At 41.3% G+C, this 12800-nt stretch overlaps 1 protein-coding gene across 1 annotated transcript in view; it reads left to right on the top strand.

The window, feature by feature from the left end:
- Nucleotides 1-11420: 11420 nt before the first annotated feature.
- The window catches only part of WDFY4 (WDFY family member 4), a 127455-nt gene continuing 126075 nt past the window's right edge, over nucleotides 11421-12800 (top strand). The window contains exon 1 of the mRNA XM_035538924.2: nucleotides 11421-11681. Within this exon, the coding sequence (XP_035394817.1) occupies nucleotides 11421-11681 (261 nt within the window). The remainder of the gene's footprint in view (nucleotides 11682-12800) is intronic.

The raw sequence follows: 12800 nt of genomic DNA, 5'->3' as shown, positions 1-12800 counted from the left end.
TCTCTGCTGGGTGCCCAACCAAAACGTGTCCATTCCAGAAGCTCGAAATGTAATTCTGTAAAAGCTCAAATTGCTGAAAATATATACAGGAATGAAAGTCATAATATTTTGTTCTATGATGTACTCTCCTATCTCTTTATTTAAGACAGACTGAGGAAAAGCAATGGGGCGCTGCAATTATAACATGAAAATGAACTGCCTACTTGCAGCTTTGCATGATTTCTAGGTTTTACGTGGCATCAGACGTTGAGAGCCCTTCTGCTGTGCTGCCACCTGGTGACACTTGGAGGCGAAGGTGCCAACACATGAAATGCTCTGAATGCAGGCTGCTGATGCTACCTCTGAGACCCAGCAAACAGGTAATGTCTGGAGCTGGGGTGGGGGCTAAAAGGCTGTAAGGTGTAGTTTCTTTTTTGTGGTCTGCATGGACAGAATAGCTGCATGGGAAAGGAAGAGCTCTGAATATCTCTTGGAGGCATGCTTGTATGGGGGAAAGACAGGCTGAATTTTTCATCTTTATTCTTTTCTCACATAAGCAACAATTAAGAAATAAAAGAAATATAAAAGTTCAATGGAAATGATTTCAAATAGAAATAAAAACTACCACTAGAGACTGGCCTGACCATGTTAAATATTTAATCGTACGCTTGTCATCTGTGCATTCAAGAAGGCTCTTCAGATGAGTCCCACCTCTGAGCTACACCTCTAACTGTGGAGAATGAAACACAAGCCATGGGACTGACCTTGACCATTTATTTATTTTTTTTTGTAATGATGCTGGTAACTCTGTCAGTGCTCTGAGCATAGGTTCTGGTACAAGTTCGTTGCTATGTAGTTGACATGATGGAGACATAAACCTTGCAGAATACACTCTGAATGCATGTTTATCCCACACTCTCATGAGGTAGACCAAAGAACTTTTTGCTTCCTTCAAGAGGCAACTACACTACCCTCTAAGCTTGTTGTAATGACTGACTGATGCACTGAGCTACAAAACAATGGTTTAAGTTTCACCTCAAGACTGGTCTCTTTTTGTGCAGCTTAAAAACCCTAAATACTGAGTAAGTCTTCTTAGACCTCCACATGAGCCCTGCCATTCACATTCCTCTGCTCACAAAGAGGCAATAACTTCAAGCAGAGGCAGCCCAAGACCCAGTGTCTGGACTAGCATCCTAACACACAGACATCCAGAAAGAATTTTCTGGGCTATCAGCTCTGAGCCACTGCTCTCCAGCCCTGGGATGGCAGTGCAGCAAAAGGGATTCCTATCTTACAAGCAGCTGCTGAGGAGCCTGATGCACTTCCTTTTTGTGGTGAGCCTCTCTGCAAGGTAACTTATTTTACCAGTTCCTCCTCTACTCCATGTGGTAGCAGCCTCTACTGCAAATTTGTAAGCTGTATTTTCAAGGTCTGAATACACTAAGCTAACAAATGATCATACAGCTAATGACGAGTTTTTTATTGTTCAACTTTTCTCTTTCACAAAGTATTTCGACATGTTCAGCACAAGGATTTAATTTCAGCTCTAATTTTTTTTTCTGAGCAGCAGCAGCAATTTTATGTATTCTTATAGGTTAAGCTCCTAGCAGAAAAGAAACTATTAATGTACTATCTGGCAGTTAAGCAGAGCTTGTTCGATTTTTTTTTTTTTTTTCCCTATTATTTACTAGCCTAGAACAGTCATCTGAACACCCTAAAAGCAGTCCTTTCCTAGGAAAAGATGAAAACAATTCCCAGGGACCTACTCAGTTTCAAGGATTGTTTTTAAACAAAAGAATATCAGATAGCAAACCTACTGCTTATATCAGTTTGTCCTCATTACTTCTGCCCCAAATTTTGTATGACAGTGAAATCTAGCAATCAAGTGCAATTGCAGTGTTCTGTAAATACTAAGTACTAACACTAAGTAAAAAGTGGAGAAGGTACATGAGTCTAGTTCAGAGAGCTAGAAGAATGTAGAAAAGCCAGGTTTGCCCATGCATAGGGTTTGAGGACTTGTTAAGCATGCTTATTAGCTATTTGAAGGTACCTGAGTAGTTATCAGTGTGGGATAGCTGCCTTCCTGGATATATGCAGAGTCCCTCTGGGAGTGCAGCTTACAGGAGAGCAAGGTCAGGAGCAGGAGTTCATAAATAGAACTGGGAGCTAAAAAGAAAAAAAGGTTGTTAGTAGGGGATACATCAGAGATGTAAAATGTCTGCTTTCACACGTGTTTTGCAAGGATTTTGTTTAATTTGATTAGCCTGAACTTCAGGCTCCCTATTTCTTCTGACAATAAAGAGTTACTGCAGGCTGTGCAAGCTAAAAATCCTTGCTGAGAGCAAATGGGGGTATTAAAAAGGAAGAAAAGATTTCTAAAACTTTAAGAAAGTGGTGTTCGCTAGAGGTTTTGGTGCTGATTCTCCAGACTGAGATAAGTAAATCTTCCTGGAAAACAGCTCTTGGTCAATATGTTTATGTAATTATATCTTGTGCTTTTGTCTGAGTCTGAGAGTGTTGTTTTCTGATGAGTGCTGTGTGTTTAAATCTACCTTTATATTTTGTAGATGTTTTGCTGCAGAACGTCTGCATCATGATCCTTTAATTCAAATACTCCTGAAAACAACGAATTCCTTTGTATCATGTAGTAGAATGTTAATCTGAGGTACAGGAAGGGGGGAAATGGTATGTCGTTATATGTTCCATTAGGCTTTTGACTTCCTCAGTCTCATTAGATGAATATGAATGCCTTCCAGTGTGAACATCATGTGTTTCGCCAAGCCACCTTAAAAATTTTCATGCACAATGTATTTCTGGTCAGTAGGTGGCATTTAGTGTAAATAGCAACTTCCAGAGGAACTTTCAGATTTGATCCTTTTTACTTCTGGAAAAAAAAAAGTTTTAACTTTTTGTTACAAAATATTTTCTAAATGTGGCTGGTTTTTCTTTTTTTCTTTTTTTTTTTTTTTAGAAGTTGCTATTTCTTTACTAACTGGAATAACTGGAATAATTTTGGTGGAATATAGTTAAGGATGGAATCCAAATATTAGAGTTTAAATTTGTATTTCTGTGCTTATAGTCCAGTGATATTCCCTTCTTGACCATTCCTGACTACTTTTAAAGGAGCCACAAAAAATAACTAAGAAAAGGGGGGATTTAAAAGCAGCAGCCTTGAATTTGTTCTGTAAGGGTTCATAGGAAACTACTTCAGAATTTCACAGCTTGGAAAAGACTGAAAACCACTACTCTAGTCTGACTTATAAGACCCAGCCTATTGGATTTACTTTGGTTCATTCTTGTTGAAACAAAAACATACAAAAATCACATTTTGATTTATGGACTTTTGTTGATGGAGGAAATTTTATGCCAATCTCCAGTGAAACCCTTTGAAACAACAGAATTTCATATATTTCATATCCATGTTGTGGATATTATCCATGTCACAACACTGCCACTCCAAATCTTATCGCTGCCAAGATCCAGCCTGTACGCTGGGAGGCCCAGAGGGTGGCTCATGGAGTCCCCTAGACGTCTAGGGAAGAAAATGGACACCTTTTGTGAGAGGAGTCTGGAGCGTGACTTCAGCAAGTTGCTACTTCTGATCTTCATGGTGTCAGCGTAGTTAGTGGTGTAGCAGCACCTCCTAACTCAGAGCAAGTATGCTCGGGTCAGAGGGGCGCAGGCCGGCCACGTGCAGAGGATGGCTGCCTGGCAGCAGCACATCACTACCGCCTTCATGGCTTCATCAGCATGAGCTCCATTTACCTTAACCCTGAACTTCAGCTACCTGTGCAGGCACACAAATATGCAAACTACTGTCTGCGTAGCATGGCCCTGCTGATTTCCCCAGGGCTGGTAGTGCTGCCCACAGCTGCAAACCCCCTCAGGCCCGGCCGTGTGCTGCAGTGGGCAAGCCTGAGGGGCAGCCTCCTTCCCCACTGCCCAGGCCACCTCCAGCCACACGGCCGCCACCACCCAAGGCCTCACAGGCTTTCTGTTGCCTCTGGCTTTTCTTTTTTTGTGTGTGTGTTGCCTTTCTCTGCGGTCTCACTGCCATCTTCTGCCACTGAAGAGAGGAGAGGAAAGTGAAATGGAGCAATGCCTTAGCAAGAAAGGCAAAGGGTGAAAAAACCTGCAGCTGGCCCAACTTTTTGACACTGCAATGTTGAAAGGCATGTGTCTAACCCACCTTTTTTCTTGATTGAAGGTTATGAATGTGAAGCAGAAAATGTTGCCTGTGCTGCACAGGCATGGAACAGGGTTTTTCCTCTTGTGTTTTGAGGCAGGAATAGTGAAGAAAAGTTTCATGTGAATTGGCATAAGGGATGTTATTTGGTGCTGTAAGACAGGTGGGTCTGGTAGTTATCCACAGACCCTTGCCTCAGATCGCCCGCTGCTGCTTAGTGTTATTGCGAAGGTATATGATAGGAAGGAGCTAGCAGTGTTAGGATGACAGCCAGGGGAGAATTTCCTTTTGTAAAGAAAAACTTTTTTGGGGTCTGTTTTAATACAGCTAACTTTTCCTTTTTGTAGAACTGAGAGGCCTGCTTTCTGGCATGCTGAACAGGCTCAGGAAATGTTCAGAGAGAATTTGGTCTTGTGAGGCTGTCCTGGATTACACAGACTTAGGTGCTTGTATGTGTGTGGTGGAAGCTGTATCTAGGTAACTTTCTTGACAGTGCTGGGTGTGAAGTACAGAACTTCTTGAAAAGGAATGCCCCTATATCTACCTATCTGTCTCCCAAAGTGTACTAATTCTGGATCAGCTCAACTGGACAGAGGGAAGGCCTAAGAAAGGAAGTGTTGTTCCTCCTCTTCCTTGTGGGTTAAGGCATGGTGCAAGGGGATGTAAATGTAAATGGTACAAACTGACAAGGGGAGTTGTGGTGCCGTGACCTACTACATTAGTTTTTAGCTTGTCTTTATTTCTTGAGTTATTTTTACTACAGATAATTTGGTTACAGCTGTTCTGCTCCAGTGAAGCAGAGATGGAACAGGAGGGCGTGTTGAAACTCTCCACTTTCAGCCCCATCAGCAGATAGTGCAGAATGAAAAAGAAATGATGATTCCTCTGCTGCATGAATTAGAAATCTACTAATGACTGTGTGGCTGCTTGTGGCCTGAGAGCGTCCATGGAGAGGGGCACCACTACATAGGAGAAGGCTCCTGGGAAATAAAGCTCTGTGATTGAACAGCATAGAGGTGCTGCTGCAAGTGACCTCATTTCGTGATTGTGAACTGACAATAAAAGGGGAAATGGAGCAGCAGTGGTAACATTTAGGCTCCTTCTGAGCTAGGAAGGGGAAAACAATGTTCTCTCTTGGATGGTATTAATATTCTCTTCAGTGTCTCTGTGCTTGTCATTCATCTCACCACTGGTTTTGGCTAGATTGCAACTGGGAAAGTATTGGCTAATATGTGAACAGCCTAAAGCAGGAAAACAGTGGATACGTTGGCACAACCAATGCAGGCTGCGTGGGCTTGTGCTCTGCATGTGCTCAGAGCTGCCTGGAAGCCTGCATGTGTGGCTCTCAGCTGAGCTTGCCAGTGGCCCACTGTCACATTCACTGGAGCCACCCCTGTGTGTGGGTGGCTCCAAGTGTGACCTTGTGTCACACAAGGAGATTGAGAACGATCTACTGGGACTGTTGTGTGCTAGAAACATCACTGCATTAATGGAGATCCCCATGTTATATAGGCAATCACTTTCCTGTTGTTCTCATGACCTAACCCTGTCCAACAGTGAAATCAGACTTTTCAGTACTTGGTGCTTATACCATTGGAACCATCGGGAGTCTCCAGTCTGGGTACTGCTCTAGTTTAGCTGGAAGAGAAAGTTGTTCCTCCTCCTGAATAATTTTTCAGGCATTTGAGAGAAGTATATGTTAACAGAAAACTGGTGGCTTTAACTATGTAGAGGAAAATCCCCTTAGGTTTCAGTTACTGTAATGCCACAATCCCAGTAATTCTCAAGATCACAGTAAAATTTTCTGGGAGAAGCAGTTTAGGAACATTCTTATTTTTCCTCTGTAAAAAATGTTTGCATCCCCTTGCCTTAAAAAACAATTATAAAGTCTTTCTGGTATGTCATTGGGAAGCACAAAAAAAAAGCAAACAGACAACTGAGAAGTAGTCTTCTCCCACCCCATGGCTAATCAAGACTTCTTTGTTGTCAGTGCAGTTTACAGTGCTCATTTGCCTCTTTGAATAGCTGCCTTGGCCATTTTAGTAGAGAGGTCAAGGGCTTGAATATTTACCTCAGCGTTCAAGTATATTTATTTTAAAGGTACTGCATTTGAGGAAGGACTCAGTTGTTGACAGTGCTTTTTACATATGTTGCACAGAGTGTGAGCTTTGTGGTGCTGTATTCCTGTGGTAGTTTGGCAAAACATTAAACTTAGAAACAAAATTAACACCACCACACAGACACACTCTTCGTTGTGAATATGGTATGGAGGGGAAATAACTGGTTACTCTTTATCCAGACAGAGGAATGCGATGCCTGCCAGGTTTGTGCATCAACTGAACTGAGTTGCTTTGGGAGCTTGGTGGGTCCTGAACATGTGGTTCATTTGCTCTTTTCCACTTCTGCTTTCTTCAGGAAATAAGTGCAGCAGCTAGCTAATCAAGTGATTCACAGTGGAAAGTTTAAAGAGCGGAGTGGGAGCTGCTGCATGCACCAAGATGCATAATAGGACAGAAGCAACAAAGCTCACTTCTCTGGATGTGGCTGTTGAATGCAAGAGGAGCTGCTGAATCCAGGAGCCCAGGTATGTCAAGAGACTATTTCTGTGAAAGTGGAAGGAACAGATTTAGCTGTTGAAGGAAACTGCAGCATGATCTGCAATTGGTTTGTTGTGGTAGGATCATTTTTAAACAGCAAAAGTTTCAGTCAAAGCTCACCCTGAACTGCAGCACAAGGAGGAAAAAGGAGCAGAGCTGTTTGCTTGTATCCTTTGTTCTAGGAATGACAATAGGGTATATCTATTGCTGCTGCTAGTGGAAACTCATTAGATTTGGTCCTTATCAATGAGCTGCTGTTTTGAGGTAATTACCCTGGTCTTACTCTTGATTTTGTACAACTATTTTGTCTGTGACTAACCAGAAATACTCTGTTTACTCTTGGGCTGGGGAGCATTTGCTTCCTTGCCAGAAGACAATACCTCAAAAGCAATCTTTTTTGATATCTGGGCTTCTTTTCTCTTGACTTCATTAGTGGCATATGCAAGTCAGAGAAGAAACTGCTTCCAATTAGATATTTAGAAGCTACTTTTTTAAAACAGAAAAAAATGAAGATTGGGTACATGAGAGAGGGTTTAAATCAGTTTTGTATCCACTTTTGAACTGCATGGAAATGCTTTTCCAAAAAAAGTGTGAAGATAAATGCTGTTACATGTTTGAGACAGAAATAATGATTTTGAGAGGTTGTACTGCACAGAAAGGCCTTGTATAACTTAACATACTCAAAACTAAAAATAAGCTTGGGCAAATTATGTTCTAGCATAAATTAAAGAAATTCCTTTGGCCGCAATAGTGTCATACCTTCTTGAAACAAGCTGAAATTATACTTATTGATGAAAAAGTAAGGACTGTGTCCTACTGAAATACAACTTGTTCTTTGAACAGCTTTCAACTTTCTCTAAGCTGACAAGTATTTTAAAACTCCTTTGTATATTACTTTTTGACAGTCCTTGGTTCAAGTCATCAAACAGATTAGGCCCCCATTGTATGAAGTGCTGTGCCAAAATTTATGAAGAGCGAATTCCTTCCCAAGGAAGGAATTAAAATTACAATTAAAACCTGGCAATGATGGGTAGGAAAATGATAGCTTGAGGGACAGAGGTAAAATAGTAGATAGACAGCCTGGCACAGTGTTTTGTTTCTGAGGAACTGTTGTCGGTGCCTGTAAGGACAGAATAGTCTGAGCCACAAAAAAGGAGGTTGTGGCTGAATTCAGGGTCAACTAGAATTTGTGGGATAAACCAGTTCATAGAAGAAAGGAGATGCCTTCCACTGCTTGGATCATATAACATCAGAGAGCCTTCTGATGTTACTTTACCTGGAAAGTAAAGGAATCCTTGTTTTAAGCATTTCAAAAAATTGACTGGCATGACTGTTTAATGAACAGGCTTATCTTGGCTGCCAAGAAGGGGAAGGGGATATTGAGAGTCATCACCCAGTGGATTTTTGGGGTGCTGTGAGCTGTGCATTTCTGACAGTCACCAGGGTCCTGGGTTTTAAACTACTGTTTTTTTTTGTTTTGTTTTGTTTTTGCAGACACTTACTATAAAAAGTGGACAAAACTCTGAAATTTGATATCAGGCTTCACTGTGTTTTGCTTAACTATCCTAGTGTGAGACCTTTCTCAGATAACAAATGTTTTTTAATATTTAACGAAACTTTTTGATTTGGTGCAATTTGGGATTTTTGTAGCATTATGGGATTATTCTTTAGATTTCTGGCGGAGACAAAACCCAATGTAAATATAAGTAATGCTGAATTAAAAATGAGTCTTTACAAAAATCATGCTTGTTCAGCCATTAAGCTTTTAATATCAACATTATCTTTCTACCAGCTTTGGTCAAGCCTTTCTTCCCTTTTATCCTATCAGTCTGAAAAGGCATAACCCCACTGTAGTGTGATTTCACACAATCTTCATTTAGAACAAAAGGGAAAATACATGAATAAGTTCAACTTCCTCTCTGTTACCTGACACCACTTTCTGAATGATAGCATTAGGTTTCTTTGATATATTTTCACTTTCGGGTCTTTTTTTTTTTTGTTTTGTTACTCATTAGTATTTAAACTTTACTTTTTCTATTATTGTGGTATTTATAACATAATCAAAACTGAAATATGCCATTAGTTTACAATGAGGACCAGTACAAATGGTGGGATGTAGCAGAGAATCAACAGATTAGACCTTTTCAAAATATCTAAGTTATCCTTAGTACCAAAGATACTTGAATCCTGGATCCTGTGATATGTTGATCGGTCCAGAAGAATAATTTTCCTCCAAGAGGAATAGAAAATACAAAGGATTTAGAAGCCCAAATGAAATTGTAGATCCAAGCAAAGACTATTAGGAGGCAGAACATGTAAAGTAGAAAGTGCAAGTGGAGAAAACGGACTAACACTAGGGGTCTGATGTTTATTTTAATGTGCCTCTTGTAGTCTGAACAGTTGGAGTAAATAAGGAGGCAAATTGTGATCCTCATTTTGCCATTACATAGCTTTATAGTCTGAAAATGTTTTGAGTGACCAGCCCTGCTTGTCTTTGCTGTGCAATCAGCAAGAAAGGCCTGCAAAGTAAATTATGAATAGAAAGATAAAATTGGTAACTACTTTTGCCTATGTTCAAGCAGTGCCACTGATTGCTCAGGTGCTGGCCTTCTGAGGTCACTGTAAGCACTGCGTTTCACCTCCATGCCTCAGTTTCACCATCTGTAAAATGACTGCCTCTGTCATGGATTTTGAGCTTTTTATACGAATGATCAAGGTAAATCTAGATGGTAGGAGTGTGGGTTACTTGTTACTTAGCATTGTTTCAGGCTTAGCGTGGTAGTTTCCACAGCAAGATACTTCCCTTAGGAAAGAGGATGGTGTCATTTGGGATGTGAGAGCAGCCTTCTTGAAAAAGTGACTGAACTATGCTATCACTGACTCCTAGAACAGTACCCAGGCTTTTTCAGTACACGGTACAGGTTTGTGATGACTGAAGTGGGCTGAAATCCTATACAAGGGCAAAGAATAATGTATGACAAATGTCTCTCCCACACAGTCAGGAGGAACAGTGTCTTCCTGTTTACTCAGTGCCAACACAGTCGTCATACTTTCTCAGTTCGCAGAACTGTGTTGTATTGACACAGACAGTTAAGGAAAACAGCAGTGAAACAAACTGTTGTTGAGGTAGGAAGCTCCAGATTGATACCCCTGGAGACTGATTAAAATCTCATAGCCCCTCCATTTCCTAGCCATCTCCTAGTGAAGGATGGTGTATAGGCTATGGTAGAGTTACCCTTCTCTGTAGTGTGAAGGATCAGCATTTGCATCCAAGTGTAGGTGTCTTCTGGGACCATCAGCCTGTTGCAGGTGCTGTGGTGCCCAGTGAAAAGATAGTGTCACCCTCTTCATCTCCGCAGCTCAGAGCTGCTGCATGCTTGTGGAAGTGAAACTGGTTCGTCTGGCTTGGAGTGGGCAGGGTGCAAGCAGTAAGCAAGCTGTGTAGCTGATTGATGGCAAAGGAAGAGAATCCCAAATATAGTATCACTGTTGGCTCATAATTTCTAAACAAGGCTAATAAGAGTATTTTTATTTCAAGGGGTCTATAAATGGGCAGTGCAGGAGAGCTGACTCAGTTTTTGAATTACATTGCTTTTAGTCATTTTTTATTGACAATCTACAATGGTAAGCAAAGAGCCACTGTACATAGAGAACCTATCTCCTAGAAACAGGTGTATGCTGTTTTTCTTTGAGAGAGTGTTAATAATGGGTTAAAGATTCTGCTAGGCTCTTAAAAAATGATCAATTTGTCAAGTAAAGCGATGGACCATGTTCCTCTTGCTGACAGCTGCCTAGCTGCCTGCTCACACTGTAATAGTTTGTGTCATATCCCTCAATTTTGAGCAGTCAGTGTCCTAGACACCACACAGTATATGGCTGATTTTGATTGAAACTGGAGAAGCCTAACTTCCACTCACGCAAACATAAAAGATTATGACAGCTCTGGGTAGCGGGGTGAGCTCACAGAAAGCTCTGACAAAGGTGTAGAGTTGCTGTGGGCTCAAGGCTGAACCAGTGACCTCCCAAAAGTCTATGGGTGAAAATGGAACTGGAAGATAGATGAGAGGACTTGGGGTTGAGATGAGGTTATCAGAGGGATTCCTTTACCTACAGCACAAGATGGACCAATCGTAGGTCAAATTTAATGAACAACCAGTGTTTCCAGCTGGTGCTTCACCCCTGCTCTAGGTGGGGGATGCCTCAGACACACATCTTAGTTTAGCATTCACACTTAATGAAATGCATAATCTGGATCTTGAGTAGTGCTATTCTGTTGTAAATCTGATGATGGTAATAGTTATGATTTTTCTTTTATAGCTGAGGCAACGGAAGAAGAGACAAAATCTGACTCTTAAAGCTGGGGCTAGAATCCAGATTTCCTGCCTGGTTTATCATTTTGTACATGAGTTGTGTAGAAAATGAATGAACTCTCTCTTATGAAACATGCATGCATATGATTGCAAGGTAGTAATGCTGTTGTCCAGGAGCAGAGTGCTTAGCCATTAGAAGTGGAAAAGAATCAGTGGCAGCAAGCCTATAAGCTTCCCAACTCCAATAGCTAAGACTGTCAATGTCTGGTTTCGCAGGACAATGGGATGGTATGGGTTGATGATAGCTGTAAATAACACACTATCTTTAACTTAATTTCTGATTTCAGCATGGACAAAGCAACTGAGCACATGGGGCAGCTGGAGGATTCACCTGGCAAAGCAGGACAGCAAGAGCAAAGCCCTGGTGAAGTAGACAAAGCAGAACCACTGGGACAGCCTGCACACAGCAAGGACGAGCTGCCCCAGAGTCATACTCTCCAGTGGGAGACTCTAGGCAGACAGTTTGTAGAATATGAGCAGGTGGCTCCATTTCTCATCCCAGAGGAGCAACAGAGAAGGCTGATGGACTTTCTTCCTCTCTTCCTAAAGGTTTGTTCTTTTTATTGCCTTTGGTGCAGATGCCAAGGCCATGCATTTGATTTTCTGTTGCTCTGTGTTGTGTGGCCACCCTGCCAGCGAAGTTGATTAGTACGTGATCTCTTTGGGTAGGAGGTGGGCACTTTTATTCCACTGGAAGCCTAGGGAAACAGTTTCTTGTCCATCTCTCCTCTAACTAACCTGCAATCTTAGCACAAGAAAAGTATATAGGGGAGCACTGCTTTATTTATGTGAATGGCTAAATTCTACCTATTGTGTCAAGGAATATGCTGATGATACAAGCATGTTTCAAAGTGAGTACCCTGTGAAGAGGTTACTTCATGTCACCCTACACTATTTTATTTACTTTGTGGAGACTGGGTGCAGTTTTGGTTTGGGGAAAATGTGGTTGTGACATGCTGCTAGCTAGGGGAAATGCAGGGGTATGGTGTGGAAGATGAAATTTTGGAGTTAATGACAGTGCAGATGTCTCATTCCGGTCCTTGAGAAAGGAGTTGTTACAGATGGGGAAACTGCAGCATGTGAGGAGAGGAAGGTCATACTGTGGGTGAGATAGCTCAGGAGTAGAACACTAGTTAACAGGCTGCCATGCTGCATTCCCTACAGCTCCTATCAGACAATGATTTCTGAGATGGCCGTATTGAAAGGTGAACCTGGAAGAGTCCTGTGATGAATGGGAGTCTTGAGGGTTGATTTTGTTTGAGTGCATGAAAAATACAGGGAGCTGTGTGAGTGGATTGTACAGTGGCAGAATGGCAGAGCATAATCCTGAGAGACGCAGAAAACCTGGCCCATACTTAAATGTTTTCTGACCATGTAGTACAGTAGGATTGTCTTCCTCCTGAATTATCTAGGGTATTTATGGGTATAGAATCTGAGTTTTTACACACTCTCATTATGTAAATCTTTCAGAAATACTTTTTTTTTTTTTTTTGTGAAACCATATTTTAATGATGGTATATTTTATCTGTCTGTACTTGTGAGTTTTTGGTGTTTATGGGTGACCAAACTCAGACCCATCAATCCCCTACCTATCTGAGCCAGTTTTCTTAAAAAAAAAAAAAAAAAAAAAAAAAAAAAAAGTAGCAAGTGGGTGAGAAAAAATATTGC

The sequence above is a fragment of the Cygnus atratus genome, chromosome 7, assembly GCF_013377495.2.
Source record: "Cygnus atratus isolate AKBS03 ecotype Queensland, Australia chromosome 7, CAtr_DNAZoo_HiC_assembly, whole genome shotgun sequence".
In the NCBI taxonomy this organism is placed as follows: Eukaryota; Metazoa; Chordata; class Aves; order Anseriformes; family Anatidae; genus Cygnus; species Cygnus atratus.
Note: the sequence above shows the minus strand (reverse complement) of the source record. Positions and strands in the feature narration are given on the sequence as shown.